This window comes from Hemiscyllium ocellatum, chromosome 3 (assembly GCF_020745735.1).
Source record: "Hemiscyllium ocellatum isolate sHemOce1 chromosome 3, sHemOce1.pat.X.cur, whole genome shotgun sequence".
Classification (NCBI taxonomy): domain Eukaryota; kingdom Metazoa; phylum Chordata; class Chondrichthyes; order Orectolobiformes; family Hemiscylliidae; genus Hemiscyllium; species Hemiscyllium ocellatum.
This window is the reverse complement of record NC_083403.1, coordinates 39794230-39818269: the sequence shown is the minus strand read 5'-3', so window position 1 is coordinate 39818269 and position 24040 is coordinate 39794230. Positions and strand designations below refer to the sequence as shown.

General features: G+C 38.1%; 1 protein-coding gene across 1 annotated transcript in view; it reads left to right on the top strand.

Moving 5' to 3' along the window:
• Positions 1–24040, top strand: part of cep162 (centrosomal protein 162) — a 134708-nt gene that overhangs the window by 80735 nt on the left and 29933 nt on the right. The window contains exons 17-21 of the mRNA XM_060849654.1: positions 1031–1143; positions 3718–3832; positions 11321–11447; positions 12815–12978; positions 14311–14415. Coding sequence (XP_060705637.1) covers positions 1031–1143; positions 3718–3832; positions 11321–11447; positions 12815–12978; positions 14311–14415 — 624 coding nt within the window. The remainder of the gene's footprint in view (positions 1–1030; positions 1144–3717; positions 3833–11320; positions 11448–12814; positions 12979–14310; positions 14416–24040) is intronic.

The window sequence follows — 24040 nt, the reverse complement described above, 5'->3', positions numbered from 1 at the left end:
TAAAATTTGTGTGAGGGATATTATATTCTGATTCTTCAGTACTATTTTAATGTTAAATTTCATGGGGCTGAAGAGGATGCAGGTTGAAAAATATTCTTTTCCCTGTCTTTATTAATCAGTGTGATGATCACAAATTTCTTTAATTCTGTCAATTTGCTTCATAAGATCCCAGCAGACACTGCTGAACAGAACTGACTAGAGGAGATTTTGAAGTCACTAAGAGGGACAGGACCCTGAGTAGTATTGTAGAACAGAAAGACCTAAGGGTTTAAGTCCATAATTCTTTGAAATTTGCATCACAGGTAGACAGGATGGTTAAGAAGGTGTTTTCGCATGCTTGTTTTCATTGCTCACACCTATGAGTATAGGAGTTAGGATATCATGCTGAGGTTGTGTAGGGTATTGATGAAGCTTTTTCTGGAGTACTGTGTGCACTTCTGATCACATTGTTATATTATCAAAGGATATTCTTAAACTAGAGAGGGTTCAGAAAAGATTTACTGGGATGTTGTCAGGAATGGAGGATTTGAATTATAAAAATAAGCTAGATAGGCTGGGGCTTTTTTCACTGGAGCATAGGAGGTTGGGGGGGGTGACCTTAGACAGATTTATAAAATCATTAGGGGTCAAGAGATGGTGAATAGCAAAAATCTACAGGCGGCAGTTCAAAACTTGGGGGCATATTTTTAAATTGAGAGGAGAAAAATGTAAAATGGACATGAGGGACAGCTTTTCTTTACACTGAGATTGATTCATGTGTGGAATGAACTGCCAGAGGAAGTGGTAGATGCAGGTACAGTTACAACATTTAAAAGACATTTGGATAAGTACATGAATAGGAAAGGTTTGGAGGGGTATGGACGGAACACAGGCAGGTGATACTATTCTAGTTCGGGAATGTCTTTTTTTTTAGCTAATGTTTGAGATGTCAACAGGAAAGCTGTGTTTTCTTTCTAGGACTAGTATTCTTGGTATTTATAAACTACAGATTATTTGATGTTAGTGGATTTAAGAACATTTATCATTTCAGGAGAATGAAAGACTTTACTCGCAGGTGAAAGAGCTTCAGGTTCTTAAAAAGAGAAATGAAGAGAAAATGTTCACAGAAACTCAACACTTAATGGCAGAAATACGTCGACTCAAGTAAGGCTTTTAAATATGCTTTTTCTAAAAGTTCATGTTAGCATTGATGCTCCCAATTAGTGAGTGACTTTAAATAAAGCAATAAACTGAAATTCTTCTGATTACTATCGTTGCAGTTAAATAATTTGAAAAGTAGATAATTGCTATTGAAAGCCATTGCAAGTTGCCCTCCCCTTGCATTTTTTGGAGATGACATTATCTGCTTCATATCTTTCTATTATTTGATATTTACATAGCTAATTATTCTGTGCCCTTTCACTTGCTATAATGAGTATTTTGTTAAAATGGTAAGACAGCATTCACAAATTAAATGCAGTTTTCTTAAGAATGAAAAGACTTTTAAAATGTTTATTTTTACAGTGTGATGTTTTATGCAAACCTTTGGAAATGGATACTGGCACAAAAGCAAATCTGTTATTTTTAAAACGTTAAAAGATGACAAAATGCCAATATCCACATGCTGAAAAGTGACATTGCCTTGTGCTTAAATTATTAGAATTTGTTTGTTGAATCTTGTGATGTGATCTGTTGAGGCAGATACTTATTGCTTGGTAAAAACACTGACTGCAGATGCTGGAAACCAGATTCTGGATCAGTGGTGCTGGAAGAGCACAGCAGTTCAGGCAGCATCCAACGAGCAGCGAAAACGACTTTTCGGGCAAAAGCCCTTCATCAGGAATACTTGGCCCTGTTTACCCTGATTTCCAACAGCTGACAACAGCATTTGACAACTCTTGATTCAACCATATTAATGTGGGTCTGGACCCATTTTTCTTACCTACAAGATACATTTCTTACCTTCATTCCTTTTAAAGAAGCTAGGGAACTAACAGGGCTTTTATAACAATAGAAATTGATGATGCCAGCTTCTTGATCTCTTACTGATACTGCTTTATATTCCCAGATCTCTTTAAGCTAAATTTAAATTTTGAAAACACCATGGTGGGAGTTGATCTCTCACTCTCAAAATTAAGGCGGTTATGTTGAACATGTATTAGATACTCGTTCAACCTCAGTTGAAGCATTGCATCTAATTCTTCTCCAGGAAGAATGTGAAGACATAGTACAGAAAAAGTTTCCAAGAATGGCTCCAAACCCAAAAATATTTTCCATTGTGAAGACTGTTTGGAGAAGTGAAAACAGTTTTCCTAGGAAAAGTGAATGCTGAGACATCTAACAATAGTTTTCAAAATTGCAAGAGTACTGGACAGGATAAGCAAAAAGAAAAAAAAAGTGAAAGGATCAATACCAATTTAAAGTAATTAGTGAAAGTCTCAAAAGTATATGAGGAAAACCTTTCTCATCTAAGTGGTTAGGGTTTGGAATGCACTGAGTACGTGGCAGAGGCAGGTTCAATTGAGCAATTCAAAAGGAATTAGACATTTATTTGAAAAGGGACAAAGTGCAAAGAACGACACTGAGTTGCTCATTTGGAAAGCTGGAAGAGACACTGCACTGGATGACAGTCTCCTATTATGTTGAATTCAACAGTAATTTGTTACTTCTGTTTGTTCAAATTTTTGAAAATACCGAAGGATAGAAATCCACTCAGATATTGATGCAGCACAGCCAATATCAGCCCGTTACAGGCAACATGTGATATTCAGTTCCAAGCATTATATACAATTGCCTGTTTTGTACTATCACCTGGAACAAACAAACTTTGAAATAGGAGGTGGAGTCAGTCATTCAGCCATCAAGCCTGTTCCACTATTCAGCAAGATCATGACTGATCATCTACCTCAATGCCATAATTGTACTCATTCTCCATGCCATTTAACATTTTTTGGTATCCATAAATCTACGCATTTATTTCTTGAATATAATCATTAACTTGATATCCATTGCCTTTTATTGTAGAAAACTCCATAGGCTCACCACCCTCTGTGAAACATCAGGCTTATGGTGTGAAAGAATTACTTGGCTTTTGATTTGCAGATATCATCCATGGTTCAGTTGATTGCAGTCTTTCCTTTCTCAATCAAAACGTTGTGGTTTCAAGTCTTATTCCAGAATCTGCACAAACATCAAAGCTGACACTTCAGTGCAGCACTGAGTGAGTGCTGTACTTTCAGATGAGACAGTAAAATGATCTAACCTTGAAGATAGATGTAAAGACCCTCTGGCAGTATTTTAAGGAAGAGCAGGGAGCTATCCCCTATTGTTTTAATTAATATTTAGCTCTGAATTAACATTATAATTTCAGCTGTTATGGTCATTATCACTTGGTGTTTGGAACTTGCTGTAAGCAAATTAGTTTCAATACTTTTTGCAGTACAACAATGACTACATTTCTAGAGGACTTAGTTTGAATGAACTATAACCTTGAAAGGTGTGAAATAAATGTAAGTTTTTATTTTTCTGTTTGTATTATATATCAAAACACTTCATCCTCTTTTTGCGTTATGTGGAATATATTGGATTTTGGAAAGTCAGTGTGTGTGCACAAATTGACAGTTAAAAATGGCTACATTTTTAAAAATTATTTTAATACAAAGGAATAAGTATTTATTTAATTTCAAAGTTTGCACTTTGAAAATCAAAATGTAATTTTTTTGCCTTTTTCCTCATTAGGGAGCATTCAGACAAGGATAATATGAAGCAAGTATCTGTCCGTGATGTGCAGTTGACTGAACAAGTTAAAGATCAGAATATTACTGATTTGCTTTCACAATTGAGAGTAAAACAGGCAAGTACATGTCATAGAGTCATACATCAAAGAAACAGTCCTTTGTCCCACCATGTCTATGCCAACTAACAAGCACCAAACTACACTAATCCTAATTACCAGCCCCACGGTCTTATGCACTTAATCCTTACCTTAAACATATGCCGTCTGGTCTTCAACACATCTACCATTGGGAAAATATTCTCATGATCTGCTCTGACTGTGCCTGTCATAATTTTGGATACCTTTAAATCAGATCCTGTCACTCACCTCCCCCACTCCAGTGAAGACAGACACAAACTAATAGTCTCTCTTCATCACTGAGACATTTTATGCCAGGGAACACCCTAGGGAATCTCCTCTGCACCCTCTGCAGTGCAATCGAATCCTTCAAATAATGTGGCAACCAGAACTGCAAGAGGCATTTCATCTATGGCTTAATCAATGTTTTATAAAGTTGTATCAAGACTTTGTTGCTCCTTGATTCTACACTGTAGCTAATGAAGGCAAGCATCCCATACTCCTCCATCACCACCCTGCCTACCTTTTCTGACATTTTCAGGTATCTAAGGACTTGCATAACAAGGTCCTTTTGTTTGTCAGTCCTCCCTAGGGATCTACCATTCACTGTGTATATTCTTCGCTCATTGGACCTCTAAACATCAAAATATTTAGTCACCTTTTCAATTATATTTGTCAGACAGAATCTCCCTTTAACAAATCTGTACGAACAATTCTGCCTTTCCAAGAGTTGATTCATCCCATTGCTCAGAATTTTTTTCCAACAATTTCCCTACTACTGATATCAGACCAACTGATCTCTAATTATTTGGTCTACCCTTGCTGCTCTTCTTGAGCAAAGGAGTGACAATAACTACCCTCTTGTCATCTGGCACTTGACCTGTGGCCAGTGAAGTATTACATATCTCCCCCACAAAAATCTCATTTGCCTCCTATAGCATCCTGGAGTACATACCATCAGGTTCTGGGTACTTACACACCTTTTATGCCCACTAAAACATCTAATGTCTCCTCATTACGAATGTTAACATGTTCTGGAATCTCACCATCCCAATTGAAATGCTTGGCTGCAATGTCTTTCTCGTTGTGAACACAGATGAGAAATAATCATTAGTGAGTTTTGAGAAGATTTGTAGTTCAGGTTGAGGTTCTGGGTGTATGTTTGCTTTCTGAGCTAGAAGGTTCCAACACCCATGAATGAAGCTGCATTAGAACATTATTTCAGTGAACCACTACACAGCAGAGGAAAATCATCTATACAGTGTATTAAAAAAGAATGTGTACCCAATGAACACAGGTCTGCCGATTTCTCAGCAACAAACCCCAACAAGCAGACAAAACATGCCCAGAAACCCTAGCCACCGTCCCCTACACCAAAGACATCTCTGAAATGACTGCCAGACTACTCAAACCTCATGGCATCGTGATAGCCTACAAACCCACCAATACACTAAAACAACAGCTAATGAACTTGAAAGACTCTATACAGACAACAAGCAAAACTAATGTCATTTACAAAATACCTTGCAAGAACTGTAACAAACACTACATTGAACAAACAGGCAGAAAACTAGTCACCAGAATACATGACCTTCAACTAGCCACAAAACGACATGACCACTCTCATTAGTATCCTTATGTACAGATGAGGAAGGACATCACTTTGACTGGGACAACACATCCTTCCTAGGACAAGCCAAACAGGACACATGAGAATTCCTAGAAGCATGGCATTCCCACTGGAACTCTATTAATAAACACTTGACTTGGATCTCATTTACCACCTCCTGAGAAAAATAGCAGGAAATGACATCACTCACCCAAGGAAACCTAAACACATAAATAGAAAGCGGGCCATCCCACCGATGCCTCATCCAGAGGCTCACTGATGATGTTACCTAGTATAGTGATGAAACGTCTAAACATGAACCTTCTAGCTCAGTCAGCAAACCTACATTGCGAAGTATTCATTTCAGACTTCGCCCATGTCCTCCGGCTCCAGGCACAGGTTACCTCTTTGGTCTCTAGTTGGTCCCATTTTTTCCCTGGTAATTTTTTTACTCTTAATATGCTTATAAAAAGCCTTTGGATTTTCCTTCATTCCATCTCCAAAAATATTTCATGGCTCTCTATGACCTCGTAATTTATTTTTTAAGCTGCCTACGTTTTCAATGGCCTCTCATGTTTTGATGTATGTTTCCTTCTTTGTCTTTATTAAACTCCTTTGATATCCAGAAGCAAAAACTGAAATTGGTGGGAAAACTCAGCAGATCTAGCAGCATCTATGGAAAGAAAGCGGAGTTAGTGTTTTGAATCCAGAGAAGAAGAGTCACTTGACCCATAACGTTAAATCTGCTTTCTGTCCACAGATTCTGCCAGAGGTGAGTTTTTTCACCAATTTTTATTTTTGTTTCTGATTTCCAGCAGTTGCATTTTTTTTTAATTGTCTTTTTTTTCCCTTGACACCCTGGATTCCCTAGACCTGCTTCCCTTGCCTTTCACTCTTAAAGGAACAATGTGGTCCTGATTTGACACTATGCTGTATCTAAAAGATTCCACTTTCCAAATGTAGACTTACTTGTAAATGCTCCTAGCCTATGTTTGCTACATTCTGTGTAATGATATTTAAATCAGTTAGATATTTAACTTCTACTTTATCCTTTTCCGTAATGACTTTGAAACTTACAGAGTTATGGTCACTATCTCTAAATTGCTTGTCCACTGAAATGTCAACTACTTGACTGGCTACATTCCCTAGGGTTAGATCAAGCACTGCCCCGTCTCTTGTAGGATTGTCTGTGGACTAGCACAAAAACCTCTCCAGATGCACTTTAAAAATTTCAACCAGTCTAATCCTTTAATACTAAGGTGATTCCAGTTAATGTTAATAAAGTTGAAATCTCTTCCAAATGTAACCCTGTTTGTCTCATACCTTTCAGTGATTTGCCTACGTATCTGCTCCTCTATCTCTCCCTCACTGTTGGGAAGCCTGTAGTATAATACCAGCAAAGTAATCCTTTTTTTTATTATTTCTAAGCTCTACTCAGATGGCCTCATTTGAAGACCTTTCTAGGACACCCTCCCTCATTACTGCAGTGATGGTTTCCTTTATCAATAATGCACTGCTTCCACCTATCTCAGATTGCACACCCCCACCCCCGACCACTATGCCTAAAACTTCTTTACCTTGGAATGTTGAGCTGCCAGTCCTGTCCTTCCTTTAACTGTGTCTCAGTAATTTCAACAGTGTTATATTCCTACATGCCAATCAATACTGTATGTTCATATGACTTACCAGTCAAGCTCCTTGCGTTCAGATACAGTTTGGCTTTCTGGACCTCCCAAATGCTTTATTTTGCCCATGTCTTCACCACCTACTGAACTGTCTCAAAGGATGGTGTACATTTTCACCATCAAGTATGTAAAGTATTTAATTTTTAATGTTCTAAAGTATGAAGTGATGTATTATTCATTTTTGTAATCTCTATCTTAGAACATTTGAAAAAGCTGTTGTGCTATAGACCCTAATATCCATACAGCAGGTGTACATCAACATAAACAGAGATGCAACACCGATGCTCATTGGATTGAGGAGTGGAGGATGACAGACCTCAAACTATGACAGAAAGATCAGAAAGTTAGTTACAGATTTTTAAAAACGTATTCATGGGATGTGGGGGCCACTGGCTGGTCACTTATAGAGCCCCTCCCCCAACTGCCCTCAGGAGACTCGATCATAGGGTTATCGATCTGGAATAATATGTAGGTCATACCAGATAAGGATGTCAGATTTTTTTCCTTTAAGGGTACTCATGAACCCGATTGTATTCAGACTTCACCATTTGCCTTGGTGGGATCCAGTGATACTACCACTATCCCACTGTCATCTCCTCCTCCTGCTGTTGGGATCTAAGGGGCTCAGATTCTCCTCTAAATTATAATTGTCTGTGAGAGACAATTTAAAGTTTTTTTTAAAAGATCTTTTAGGAGTCTGAGGCACAGATCTGAATAAAATTCCACAAGTGAGTTCCGCAACCAATGTTTGGCAAGTGGATGTGTCTTATTTCAAAAGATATATCTTTGGCAGGAAGCTCTAAAAATTGGGAATATGGTAACTACTAAATGTAAGAAGGCTTTTCCAATTTGGTTTCCAGTTTTTTTCAGTTGAATAAGATGAAGTTGAATTAAAATTGCTTGAATTCTATCTTTTATCCTAATTCTAGAACTTGTGTGCACAACTTAGTACTTTTCTGGCATCCTAAATAGGACATGTTTAAAATAAAAAATAATTTAAAAGCTGTGCTATTATTCATGTCATTTGTCTTTCAAGGAACCACTTGTTTCCTATTATGAACGCTATGGACAAATTTCAGAGTCTCTGTTCTCCTACAATTTATTGTATTTACCATGGTATGTTGTCACTTTTAATGCTGTATCAAGAAGCACAGCTCCATTAATGTTTATGATTAGCATTCCAGTTTCTAATAGGCTTCAGTATACCGTAAGAATACTTAAGTTGTTATTATTCTAATCTCCTTATTAATTTGAGCTTTGAATTTTATTTTCATTATAGTTTAAACAAAGCTAAATAGGAAGTATATGTCACTCTCAGAGCCCTGGTGAGAGCTGTTTTGTAAGCAAATACATAGGAATTTAAAGTTCCTCAATTTGGTCACATTTCAAAGAATTCTGTAAGTTATCTTTTAAACATTGATTAAGCAGCTGTACCTTTTTAAAGTTTGCATTACATTCTCTTGGTCAGAATCAGTTTTCTACCTCTCAGTGCTATGCTAGTCTCTTTATTAAAAGGCACACAGGATAGACTATTGCAGAGACCATAACCATAATGCCATAGGAAGTAGGTACAGGAGTAGTCCAATGCCTCCTCGAACTAGCTCCGTCACTTGCGAATAGTTCATGGCTGATACAACACTGCTTACAACCACTGTCCGCTTTTTCCTCGTAACTCTTGATTCCCCTGTTGATCAAGATTCTATCTCTGTCATTCTTGAATACACTCATGGACTCTGCCTCCACAGTTCTATGTGACTCCCATCTCTCTCCAATTTGAAGAAATTCCTCCTCAACCCTGTATTAAATTGGCACCCCTTTATTCTGAGACTATGCCCTCTGGTCCTAGACTCTCCCATGAGGAGAAACATCCTTTCAGCATTTACCCAGTCAAGACCCAGTCAATTCTATATGTTTGGATAGGATCATCCCTCTTTCTTCTGAACTCTAGTGAGTAGAGTCCCAATGTGTTTAACCTTTGTTCATAAGACAATTCTTCCTTACTAGGGATCATCCTCATGAACCTTTCTCTGAATTGCCTCCACCGAAATGATATTTTTCATTAAACCGGGGCATCAAAACTGTCACCGTATAATCGGTTCTGCTATAATATGTGTTTCTTCAACGTTAATTGGCTTTAACATGATTGAAGTATTTACACCATTATTTGAAGAATGCAAACTTTCCTTACCTGTATTGGCTATAACATGATTCCGGCCCCATTAGTTTAAACGGTGCAGCTATTGTGTGACTTTCTTATAATGCCAGATTGCACCAGAATGGAACTAATACTTTATATCAGAACCAATTGTACTCCAGATGTAATCTCACCCTCACTTTGTACAGTTGCAGTAAGGTTTCCTGACCCTTTTACTCCAGCCTCTGTGAAAAAAAGGTCAACATTCCATTAGCCTTCCTGATCTCTCCTCACTAGTGTGCTAGCTTTGTGTTTTGTACACAAGTACTCCTAGTCCCTTTGTATTGCAGCTTTCTTCAATTTTTTTTTCCATTCAAATAATATTCTGTTCTATTGTTCGCCATTCCTTCCAAAATGGACAACTTCACATTTTTCAACATTTTGCTACGATTGCCAACTTATTGACCACTTACTTAACCTATCAATATCTCTCTGTAAACTGTATAACTTTTGAGAACTGCCTTTCTCCCTTTTTGTGTTGTCTACAAATTTAGTTGCAGTACATTTGATTTCTTCCTCAAAGTCTTTAATATATATATTATAAACATTTGCAGTCCCAGCCTTGATACCTGTGGAACCCTACTGGTTACAGGTTGTCAACCTGGAAAAGCACCCTTTCTCCACACTGGTTCTGTCCCATTAGCCAATTCTGTATCCCTGCCATTATATTACCTCCTATACCCTGGGGTTCTTATAATTTAAGTTTTTGTGAGGAACCTTGTCAAAATCTAAACACAATGCATCTACTAATTCCCCTCTATCCACTCTGGTTGAGACTACCTAAAAAAAACCTAAGAAATTAGTCAGACAAAATTTCTTTTCATGAAGCCATACTGACTCTGCTTGATTAGATAATGATTTTCCAAATGCGCTGCTGCTTCCTTAATAATTGATTACAATGTTTTTCCAACAATGTATGTCAGACTATTCAGCCTATAATAAATAGATGTTTGCCTCCCTCCCTTTTTAAATAGGGATATCACAGTGGCAGGTTTTCAATCCTCTAGTACTTGTTGAGAATCCAAGGATCAGTGCACCCATTATCTCTATAGCTACTTATTTTCGGGTCCTAAGATGAAAGCTGTCTGAGCCAGGGGCCTTATCTGTCTTTAGTCCTATTAGTTTCTTTAATACAACTTCTCTAGCGATGATCATGGTACTTACTTCCTGTCCTGTAGTCTGTAGTATTAATGGGATGTTCAAAGTATTTTCCAGTGTAAATACTGATGTAAAACATCTAACTCCTCTACCATTTCCTTGTTACCCATAGCTATCTCCCCAGATACATTTTCTAAGGGATCACTTTGGTCTCACTTCCTTTTTTACATATTTAAAGAAACTCCTGTTGTCTTGCGTTCCTCACGAATTTGCCATTGAGTTGATTTTATCTCTATCTCTATCTCTCTATCTCTCTATCTCTTCCCCCCCCCCCCCCCCCCCCCCCTTGGATATTGTGTTTTTAGTCCACCTTTGCTGGATTCTGAATTTATCCCAAGCTTCAGGGCTATCACTGAATTTTATCTCCTTCTATGCTTTTTCTTTCAAATTAAGTTTTTTTTTCAACTTAATACTCTCCTAAACTTCCTTGGTTAGACATGATTCATTTATCACTCTCTTAAAATATTTCCTCCTTACTGGAATATATTTTTGCTGAGAATCAAGAATTACCTCTTTAAACATTTGCTACTGATTGCTTATTGTCTTTTCTGCTCATGTATCTGCCCAATCCATATTAGCTAACTCTAACCTCATTTCATTGCAATTCCCTTATTTAAGCTAAACCGGGATCTGCTTGGTTGCCAGTATTCTGTTTTGCCTTTGGAAAGGTCTTTCATTTTACTTGACTATCAGTTTTTATTTTCTGCTGTCTCCTGGATGAAGCACCCTGTTTCAACAAGTTGTATCCTAATTATTCCTGGCTGATGACTGATTTTCAAGAAAGTCATCTGAGCAGGTTCTATCCCTCTTTATTTCAGTTCTTTTCAACTCTCCCCTTTCAGAAAGAAGAGACTAAATATATTGAAGAAATTAAAAAACTAAAACAAGAGAAGCAAGCATTAATGGTGGACCTGGAAAAAATGTCAAAAGAGTGTAATGTGGCTAAAATGCAGCTTACTTATACTTCAGGTAAGTTGTGCAGTTTGACCTCATGAAGGCAATTTACACTTTGTTGAAACTGTGGAGTTGAACTTATCAACTTGTCCTCTTTCATGCATTATGTGGATTTTAGACTAGAAAAGGCAGTCCATCCATCTTAACTTTTCCATACACATCTTCACATTTTTTCAGTTGCAGTATCCAGCTGTTCACGCCACCTGATGAAGGAGCAGCACTTCGAAAACTTGTGATTTCAAATAAACCCGTTGGACTATAACCTGGTATCATTTGGCTCCTGAAATATTTGGTGATCAGATTGTTGAAAGAAAAAAATTCATTAATAATTTAAAATAAATTAATTTCAGCACATTGTGTGATATCAGTATTCTTATGACACAATTTTGCATAATATTAAAGACATTATGTTAATGTTAAAGACCAAGTGTTGCCTGGTCACTGTCCAGTTTCTCTCTACCACAGTAGGACAATGCCAAATTGCATCTAAAAAGGTGTGAATAATAACTAATGCATGCATTTCACTAGTGTTATTCTGCTTTCATTGTTCAAACCTTAGGTGGAAATTGAACCTTTTTCCCCTCTGTTAAGAATCTGATTCCTCTTGCCATGTTTTCTCAACCGATTTGCTGTTGCTCACATTATTCAGGAGCAGCTAAAATTCTGTCCACACCTTTTTTTGTGAAGTGTGTTAATTTCAGTTCAGACATTTTAATTAATTTAGCATTGGCTTCATGAAACATGGCTAACCTACACAGTCAACTGATTATTGTGGCCAGTTTAATTCTGTCTCAATTCCTTTTTAAAAGCATTTCAGTCTATTAAAGTTCCAGGTACTGAAATTGAATAATGGAAGTCAGAAATAAATAGGCCCTACTGTATCACTATCATAATTTTTTGCCACTTGAATGTGCTTTTCAGCCTTTAAATCTCCATGAGCTATGTGCACAAGCTGATTTTAGAGATCTGAGTCAAACTGAATGCTTCTATTAGTCTGTCTTAAAACTTGCATCTAAACCTTGAACAGCATTATTAGATGCTTCACCAAGATAGTTTTTCTTTTAAGATCAATGCTGAATCAAAGATATGGGGTATTTGGCAAAGACTAAACGTCAGAAAAGTGGTAAGTAAATACTATTATATCTTAAGAATGGGCAGGATTGTGTGGAAGCAGAAAGCAAAATTTGGAATGAGCCCAGATAAAATAGTCAAGATAAAAATCTTTAATTGAATGAAAACTGGACACTACAATGGGAAAGTGTGATGATGGGACTTGGAAAAATTAAGATGGATGGAATGTCTTTTCTAACCTAAAAAAATTTAATTATTTATATTTAAATCACATGTCATATACCTGGTTTTTAAGAAGATATTTTATCCAGGTGATAAAGAATTTGAAATGAAAATAATGGAAGAACAGTACAAGCAAGAAATCCAGCGTCTCAACAAAAGGTTACAGTGGTATGCTGAAAACCAGGAGATGTTGGATAAGGATGCATCACGGCTTAAAGCAGCAAATCTAGAAATTGAGAAGCTGAAGGAGCAGGTACTGAATGCATTTAATAGAAATAGATGCAACTTTATATTTTGGATAAATACAAATGGACCAGAAGCTAATCTTGAACCTTGCTACAGTTTGATTTGAGTATTGAGTGGTTACTGGTGAATTACTTAGGTATCCAAAATCTTAAATTGGTGTCACTTGCAGCTTCACAAGTTGCATTACTGCAAGTATACCTTGAACATAACTTAATGAATTGCAGTCCCCCCAGTTGCTATTCACTGAAGAAATAATATAGAATAATTATTTATGAGCCAAAAGAAAATGTATTTTATCTCTTTGACAAATGCTTCTCATATTAACAGCTTAAACTGATTGTAGTTTTGTGGCATCCAGGAATTCTTAAAATTGTTGTCATCTATTGAGAAATTCTGTAAACAATAATATTTTAAGCTTAGACAGGTAGTTGGTGGAAGACTGTTACATCAAAATAGAGTCAATCTTTAGGAGACAGTATTGCAAAAAGTCACCATTAAGTAATATGACCTTTCTAAAGTAGCTGCATTAATGAGCAGTACAGGCAAAAGCCAAAGTTCAGAATGTTGATCTTGTTTGTGGATGACTTAGTGTTCCTGTAAGATATGTACTGCATTTCTAAGTGCATTCTGAGAAATTACAGCAAAATTATTACAGCAATTGCATCTTCATTAAAACTGAAATTTAGGCCAAAAATATTAAAGTTTTGAATATCTGCAGATTTTCTGATCTAACCCTTTTGGCTGAGCTTTTTATTCCTTTATGACAGAGGGTAATGGATGTGGACAACTTTCACAATGCACAGTGGTTTCATACAACGGAGCAGTTTGGTAGGCTGTGTGATTGAGAAAGTACCTTCTTTCCCATATTTTCATCTGACTGTTGAGTACAGAGTTATTTACCTGCAAGGAAAATATTACTTATTTTCCAGCAAGCATTTGTTAACATAATTATGTCAGAAGAGATTTAATACAAATTAAGTTGTAAGCATGTAGCCATTGACTCATGAACATTGTAATTGGGTTATTCTTACTGCTGCATTTATAAATCACTTTTACTCCATCGTCAATTAACAAATATCTTTCCTCAACTTCTTTCCACATCCTTACAGTCGCCACCTTTATACCTTTGTCATCACTCAGCTGAGCAGCTTTTCAGCCAAGTGACATCTGGCTTATCAATACCACATACGCACCTACCTATATTATTTCTTTTCATGGATATGTACTTGTATACAACATGCATCTAAACTTGGAAATCATTATTCCATTCTGCTCTATCTTTGCAGTGGTCAGGTTTCTGAAGTTGTAAGTTTTAACAATATTTCTCTTGCTTCATCAGGTAGAAAAGCTTACTGCTTATTCCAGAGATAAGAATTCGCCTCCTGAGAAACGTGCAAAAGCGAGGGCTCTGGAAGCCAAACGTATTCAGGATCTTGAGCGGCAGGTTTGTATTGTTTTCAGCACTAAATTTCAAGTTTCCTTGTTGTTAAATGGCAATATTTAACACAATAGGTTCTATATCATGACGCAACTCAAAAACTTTGAACTAAGCCAGACATTCATTTCAAAATTGTTTTTATTGGGGTAAGTTTATGAGGGGTAGTTTATCATGTGCCTTAAGCTAATTCTGCCACCTACACTCCAGACACTGGTTTTCAGTAACCCTGGGTTGAAAGTGTTTATACATATTGGAGGCTAATGACTCCTTATTTTGTATGAAAGGGATATATACACACACATATATCCTGGAGTGCTAACTGAATTCTGTTTATATTATATTGTAGGGATTTAAGACATAAGAGCACTTACCATAATCAAAGATTGATTTTAGCTTAGCAAAAAAAAACCCAGCAGTTCAGGAAATAACTTGCTTCACTATAAAGGTTTTAGTTTGGGAAGATGTACAGACCAGGAATATTTTGTTGAAACAATGCAGATTATAAAAAGACTGAGGAGAAACTAAGCTCCCGGTTGCATGAATATATATATATATATATATATATATATTTTAGATTTGGTGGGGAAGGAACATTTCCCTGGAGTTTTGACTAACTGAGATGTAATGGTGTTGGGGAATAAATGGGATTTTATTTTGCCACAAGTTTTGAAATATTTCTAGCTAGGGAGTTTGAGTTATTTTGCTTTGTTTTCTTTGGTGTAATAAACTTATTCTGTTCTATTGTTAAAACCAAATCTGCAGTCCAAGGTGCTTATGTTTCACGCTAATTTAGATTATATTGTGTTTCATTTCTATCAAACTGTATTTAATTCTGGGATTTGTCCTATCCGATAGTAACATTGGATGCAAATTGATATAATCCTATTATAAATTACTGGTTCTGTACACGCTTCTTCTACTCTGATGTCTTCTCTCAATCTCTCCTCCTGATCAATCTCTCCTACTCCATCATTTGCTCGTCTCCCCCAAGTTTCTCTTTACCCGGTCCACATAAACCCTTGAGTTTCCTTTTAATGTACTAACATCCCAACTAGCATCAATATCACTACTATCGTTACCTTCCCTCCAACCCTAACCGAGATCTCAGTGGCCAGTCTGAAACTCCACCTGAACATCCTAATCGAGTTTGTTTGATTTCAAGCCAAGGTGACATTGTTGTACTGTGTCCAAAGTTATTGTACCACTCTGTACATTGTCTGATGTGTGATGTTTATGTCTTTCTTTGTTCTTGCACTAATCAAACAAGATATCCCTCTTGGTCAGAGTAAAATCAATTTTCCTATTTCTCCTGAATGTTCCTTCTGATCGTACAAGATAAGATCTAGGTTTCTTGGATGATTCTGGCTTTTAACCTACTGTCCAATAACCAGACTCTCTGCCCTAGTATTTAAGATCACTCCAGTTTTACCCCTAATCTATAGTAGTACCACCCCCGTTTCAACAGTGACATTTCTCCATTTGTTTTACTTTTACTCTTTTGAGAGGTAATATTTGATCTGAGGTTGCATTTTTATAACTGATACATTCATTTTTAACCTCCTTACCATTAACAATTTAGCTTGCAAGTGCCCATTGTCCGATGTTGCTCTGTAACTGTGCAGACATAATTCCTATTCTGTATTCTTTTGGATCAGTGACCTCTCTGCCTGTCCATTTGAATGAGGATGAAGCCAAGGACTTGCCACCTGTCTTTTAGTGAACTTTTGAAATTCTTGCTCGCAAATTGGGGTCCATGTTTGATATAATTGTTTTTCTGGAAATTACATATGGAGATTAATTTCGATGCTCTGATCACCGAGTCTGCAATGATCTTTTCAGCTGTGTCCTGGGTTTTGGGTGTCTACACATGTACTGTCTTTGAAAATGTTGGTTCTTTACCTTTAAGGAAAGCACTTCCACTCCTGATGTACTGTAATACTTTTATTTAAATTTGTATGTTGCAGATTACTAAATACAGTTGTATAGTATAATGTCTAAGATCTCTCTTAACATGCTGATTCTGGGATGTTGTCTTCTCTTAGTCCTACAGTTGTCAGAGTTGCATCATCATTAGTTACATCATTTGCATATAATTAGATTACTTACAGTGTGTAAACAGGCCCTTCTGCCCAACAAGTCCACACCGACCCGCCGAAGCGCAACCCACCCATACCCCTACATTTACCCCTTTACCTAACACTACGGGCAATTTAGCATGGTCAATTCACCTGACCTGCACATCTTTGGACTGTGGGAGGAAACCGGAGCACCCGGAGGAAACCCACGCAGACACTGGGAGAATGTGCAAACTCCACACAGTCAGTCGCCTGAGTCGGGAATTGAACCCAGGTCTCTGGTGCTGTGAGGCAGCAGTGCTAACCACTGTGCCACTGTGCCGCCCAAATTGAAATATAATGTTACACAGTATGTTTCCTACTTGCGAATAGTCAGGCTTCCCTGTTTTATGCAGGAAAGTTATTGTAGAAAGTTATACGGTTACTGGTTTTGATTGAGATCTTAAATTATTGGTGTGAATACCACGACTCAAATTCGTGTGTGTACATTTTTATGTATGTTAAGTATGTTATTGTGGCCTAATTTGGAGATGCCGGTGTTGGACTGGGGTGTACAAAGTTAAAAATCACACAACACCAGGTTATAGTCCAACAGGTTTAATTGGAAGCACACTAGCTTTCAGAGCGCCACTCCTTCATCAGATGATTTGTGCTTCCAGTTAAACCTGTTGGACTATCAACTGGTGTTATGTGATTTTTAACATTGTGGCCTAAGTTTGACTCCTGTTGAATTACAAGTATATATGGGAAAATCTTTGAGACTAATCTGGCATTTTTACCTAAGGTCAGCAACTTATCATTTGGTGTTGTGTCAATTATATTTCCTCTTGGCAGTTTAGTTTTCTTTCTAGTTTGAATGTAAGAGTCAGTATTATACAATATTTTATTTAAAGAAATTACAGTATAGGTTTTTGTCTTGGCTGCTTGAACAATCCATCTCACCCAGTAGGAGTCTTGGAGGAATACCTGATGGATGTAATCATACTATATTCTTAATTCTGATTTCCCAACGATTCAAATTAAGAGAAGTTGTATTGGGTGGGCTTAGTAACATACATGCATTTTCCTCAGCCAGTAATTTTATTTTTTCTCATCCACCTCTCCACCAATAAATATAAAAATCCACTCCTCCGGGACCTTTTGCAAGGTATGTGCACATGTGAATTTCTCGATTTTGCAAATTTCTGACCACATTCAAGTGCAGCTACAAGTGTTTCACTTGGCAATTTATCAGTTAAGAGATAAAGGTCAGGTACACACTGTCTCTCTATTAATTTATTTTTTGGGGAAAATGTCTATCCAGTTTATTAGTGGTCTGTGAGTAAAGGACTGAGTTATCTCTTTAAGGTTGCTGATTCACAAGGGAACTTGAGCCTGCTACATAAGTTCTTTCTGCTCAGGTCAGGATTCTCTAACAAGCTGTGATCTTTATTTGGCATCCACTCAAGTTTCACTCCAGAGATTTGAGCAGAGACTCTATGCTGATACTTCTTCAGTGTAGTATAATGGAAAAGTTGCACTCTGAGGTGCCAACTTTCATGTTCAGCATTAAAATGAAGCCTTGTCTACTGTCTTAAATGACCCTTGGCCCTATTTCAAAAGAAAAGCAAGTGACAGTTTTTCCCATTATCCTAGCCTATATCACTAAAATGGATTATCTGACCATTATCACTTTGCTGTTTGTGGCACCTTGTGTGCAGATTAGCTGCTTCATATCCTATGTCTAAATGGTGTCTATATTTCAAAAGTACATGATGCGGGGGTGTTGAATTGGGGTGGACAAATTTAAAAATCACACATTAGGTTATAGTCCAACAGGTTTATTTGGAAGTACAAGCTTTTGGAGTTGTGCTCTGTCGTCAGGCAGCTAGGACACAGAATTTACAGTAAAAGATCAAAGTGTCACACAACTGATGTGATGTATTGAACAAACCGACATTGCTGTAAAGTCTTTATGTTGGTGTGCAAGATGATTGAGGTTTGTTCAATATATCACATCAGTTGGATGACCGTTTGATCTTTTACTATAAATTCTGTGGTCCTATGATCCTGCCCTATTAGCTACCTGGTGAAGGAGCAGTGCACCAAAAGTTTATACTTTCAAATAAACATGTTGGACTATAACGTAGACCTGTTTGATTTTTAACTTCAAAAATACAGCATTGCTGTAAGGTACCTTGGGCTGTATTAAATTCATAAAAGAAAAGTCTTTTCTTTTATAATTTGCCTAACATATATAATTTGAAACCTTCCTGTAGATCATTGTTTCACTTCTTGTCCAGCCTCACCAGTCAGCTCAGGACAAACCACTTCGTGAATAAAATAAGTAAGATAATTCTTCCTCGAATGTAAAGATGTTACTGCACAGCACACTGGAGTAAGAAGGATGAACAGCTAGAGGTTATACTTCATATTGTTCCACTACATGGATAGAAAGAAGAATGATGTCCCTCTAGCAAAGTTTTAGGGACCTTTTGTAGCAGACCAGCAAGTTGGATCTCAGATGTAGTGCTCTTCAGATTGGTGCCTCTCGCTGATGTATATTAAAACAGGAGCATAGAGCAGATGAATATGTGGTTGGGGAGATGGTACAGCTGGTACATCCCCAAATAGTCACATTCTCCACCACTGAAAAACACTGGAGGAGCTCACCAAAGATACTCCAACAGGAATTAATCAACTTGCAAACTCTACCATGTAGAAGGACAAGGACAGCAGGTTCATGGAAACATCACCATTTATAAATTCCCCTTCGAGCTATGAACCATCCTGACTTGGCAATCTATCGCTGCCTCTTCATTATCACAGGATCAAAATCGTGGTCCTCCCTGCCAAACAGCATTATAGATGTCCACATACCCCATTGACTGTGGGAATTTTAGAACACAGCAATCCACCACCTTGTCAAGGCACTTCAGGATGGACAATAAATATTGACCTAGCCAGGGATACTCATTCTGAGATTGAATATAAAGATTGTTGACGCAATTGCAAGTGATAATGGAAAATAACAAAGCAGCAAAAAAAACCCTTCGTTTATCATTTCATAATGATGATTACCTCACAAGGAGGCTCATTGGCCCTTCATGTCCTTGCCAGTCAGTAACTGTCTGAGTACACTAATCCCATTTTCCAGCATTTGGTTAATAGTCTTGATGACCATGGCAATGCTTGTGAATATTCAAATACTGCAAAGTGTTCCAAAGGTTTATGAGTTAACCACCCTTTCAGGCAGTGAATTCCAGACTCCCACTACCCTCTGAATGGATTAAAAAAGTTCTCCTTATCTGTCTCTTTTTAGTCTTCTACTTTTTTGCTTAAATCCACCCCCCAACCCCAATTCTTGATCCCTCAACTAATAGGAAAATGTCTTCTTTTGCCTTTCAATCCTCTACATTTCTATCAGATGTCATCTCAACTTTCACTGCTTTAAGGAAAACTATCCCAGCCGATCCGATTGTACCTCATGGCTTAGACCTTGCAGCTCAAGCAGCATCCTGATAAATATCCTCTGCACTCCCTCTACATTCTTCCGATAATGCAGTAACCAGAACTGCACGCAGTATTATAGAACATAGAACATAGAAAGATACAGCGCAGTACAGGCCCTTCGGCCCTCGATGTTGCGCCGACCGAATCCTACCTAACCTACACTAGCCCAATAACTTCCAAATGCCTATCCAATGCCCGCTTAAATGACCATAAACAAGGAGAGTTCACCACTGCTACTGGCAGGGCATTCCATGAACTCACAACCCGCTGTGTAAAGAATCTACCCCTAACATCTGTCCTATACCTACCACCCCTTAATTTAAAGCTGTGTCCCCTAGTAACACCTGACTCCATTAGCGGTAAAAGGTTCTCAGTGTCGACCCTATCTAAACCCCTAATCATCTTATACACCTCTATCAAATCTCCCCTAAACCTTCTCTTCTCCAATGAGAACAGCCCCAAGTGCCTCAGCCTTTCCTCATAAGATTTTCCTACCTTTCCAGGCAACATCCTGGTAAACCTCCTCTGCACTCGTTCCAATGCCTCCACATCCTTCCTATAGTATTAGATTACTTACTGATTAGATTAGATTACTTACAGTGTGGAAACAGGCCCTTCGGCCCAACAAGTCCACACCGACCCGCCGAAGCGCAACCCACCCATACCCCTTACCTAACACTACGGGCAATTTAGCATGGCCAATTCACCTGACCCGCACATCTTTGGAACCAAAGATGTATATAGTATGGCGACCAAAACTGCACACAATACTCCAGATGAGGCCGCACCAGAGTCTTATACAGTTGTAACATGACCTCAGGACTCCGGAACTCAATTCCTCTACCAATAAAGCCCAGTACACCATATGCCTTCCTCACAGCACTATTTACCTGGGTGGCAACTTTCAGAGATCTGTGTACATGGATACCAAGATCCCTCTGCTCATCTACACTACCAAGTAGCCTACCATTAGCCCAGTAATCCATCTTCTTGTTACTCCTACCAAAGTGAATGACTTCACACTTAGCTACATTGAATTCCATTTGCCACATTTCTGCCCAGCTCTGCAACTTATCTATATCCCGCTGTAACCTACCACTTCCTTCCTCACTATCCACAACTCCACCGACTTTTGTGTCATCCGCAAACTTGCTTACCCAGCTTTCAAGCCCTTCCTCTAGATCATTTATAAAGATAACAAAAAGCAATGGTCCCAAAACAGATCCTTGTGGTACACCGCTAGTAACTGCACTCCAAGATGAACATAGTCCATCAACTACTACCCTCTGTCTCCTTCCAGCCAGCCAATTCCTAATCCAAACCTCTAATGTATCCTCAATGCCATACCTCCGTAGTTTTAGCATTAGCCTACCATGGGGAACCTTATTGAGCACCTTACTAAAATCCATATACACAACATCTACTGCTTTACCCTCGTCCACTTCCTTAGTCACCTTCTCAAAGAACTCAATAAGGTTTGTGAGGCACGACCTGCCCTTCACAAAACCATGCTGGCTATCCTTGATCACGTTATTCCTATCCAGATGTTCATAAATCTTATCCCTTACCATTCTCTCTAAGACTTTGCCCACCACTGAAGTCAGACTCACTGGCCTATAGTTACTAGGGCTATCCCTACTCCCTTTCTTGAACAAGGGGACCACATTCGCTATCCTCCAGTCCTCTGGTACTATTCCTGTTGACAATGACGACATAAAAATCCAGGCCAATGGCTCTGCTATCTCCTCCCTAGCTTCCCATAGGATCCTAGGGTAAATGCCATCAGGCCCAGGAGACTTATCTATTTTCATCCTTTCCAATATTCCCAGAACCTCTTCCCTGCATATTTCCAGGCCATCCATTCTAATCATTTGTGAATCCATATTCACATCAGCAACGGTGTCCTGTTCCTGAGTGAATACTGATGAAAAGTATTGATTTAGTGTCTCTCCAATCTCCTCCGCCTCCACACACAACTTCCCACTACTATCCTTGACTGAACCGATACCTACCCTAGTCATCCTTTTATTCCTGACATACCTATTATGACCTACATAGCATAAAATCAAACATAATGGTTATAGCATCCCCTGCCATATATCCTTGCGTATAGATCTATCTCATGTAGAGGTAAACCCTTTATTTTGGCCAAAACAATCTTGTAATTTTCATATACGTCATGTATAAGTTGACCCTAGTTTTTCAGGGCTCTCTTCCTGACCATTAATGCAGCCTCAAAGCACATTTTTGATCTAAATGCAATACCCGCATCATCACGTTATGTGCACCAGCATATATTTGTGCAACATGATTTTCAAATCATTAAATTGAATTTCTGGGTGTAAGTTTGCTTGCTGAGTTGGTAGGTTCATTTTCAGACATTACGTCACCATACTCGGTAGCATCATCAATGAGCCTCCTGGAAGCACTGATGGTATGTCCTGTTTACTATTTATGTATTTAGATCTTGTTGGGTTTGTGACATCATTTCCGGTGATTTCATTTCCTATTATTTTTCTCAGAGGGAGGTAGCTGGGATCTCAATCGATGTGTTTGTCGATAAAGTTCCAGTTGGAATGCCATGCTTCTAGGAATTCTCGTGTGTATTTCTGCTTGGCTTGTCCTAGGATGGATGTGTTATCCCAGTCAAAGTGATGTCCTTCCGCATTCATATGTAAGAATACTAGTGATAGTTTGTCTTGCCTTTTTGTGGCTTGTTGATATTCATGCATCCTGGTGACTAATTTTCTGCCTGTTTGTCCAATGTAGTGTTTGTTACAGTTCTTGCAAGGTATTTTGTTAATGACATTCGTTTTACTTGTTATCTGTATAGGGTCTTTTAAGTTCATTAGCTGCTGTTTTAGTGTGCTCCAACCAGAACTCTATCAACAAACACATTGATTTAGATCCCATCTACCTCCCTCTGAGAAAAAGACCAGGTAATGACATCACTACAGGAAATGACATCACCAACCCAAGAAAATCTAAACTCATAAATAGCAAGCAGGACATAACACCAGTGCTTCACCAGAGACTCTCTGATGATATTACCTACAAAACGTCTGAGAACGAATGTAACACTCCAGAACTTCAACCTGAGCTACAAAACTTGTTAAATTAAATGTTGATAATACATACATATACTGTGTGTGCATAAATTAATGTATATTTTGTATATACATATGTAATATTTACATACATACATTTGACCTATGCATGCAAATATCTACCGTCTGGCAGCCCTCGACCTTGTCTTCCCGCTGTTGTCTCAGTTTCTTAGAAGTAGGTGTCATGTATAGTTGTGCTCTGAATTTATGCAAAACTCCCCCAAATTTTTCTGACAAAATGGCATCACGAAGAAATAAGTTTACAGCACATTTTAAATTTAAAAGTTATTGACATTGCAGAGTAGTCCTGTGTTTCTGACAAACTTGTTTGAGATTGGAGGAAAAAGGCCGCACAGTTAAAGGCTATGCCAAAATAGAAGTATGCCAACTGAGGAAAGCTGAACAAGTGACCACAACTAGAAGAAAAGATTGCTGACTGGGTAATTCAGTGTCATCAGAACGGAAGCATAGTGACTTGACAATGTATAAGAATATGTGCTGAAAATGTGTTGCTGGAAAAGCGCAGCAGGTCAGGCAGCATCCAAGGAACAGGAGATTCGACGTTTCGGGCATAAGCCCTTCATCCTGAAGAAGGGCTTATGCCCAAAACGTTGAATCTCCTGTTCCTTGGATGCTGCCTGACCTGCTGCGCTTTTCCAGCAACACATTTTCAGCTCTGATCTGCAGACCTCACTTTCTCCTATAAGAATATGTGCCAACAATGAAGCAAAAAAGATAAATTCAGTGATTTCAAAGCCAGTGCTGGATGGTGCAGTAGGTTTATGGAAAGGTATGATTTAGTGCTTAGACAGAAAACATGATTGCCAAACATCTACCAGCAGAACTTAATGACAAGTTAATTGAGTTCCATGGCTTTGTAATCAGGATTCGGAAGGAAAACAGGCTCTCGTGCATCGGCAATGTGGATGAAACCCCAATGAACTTTGATATGCCAGG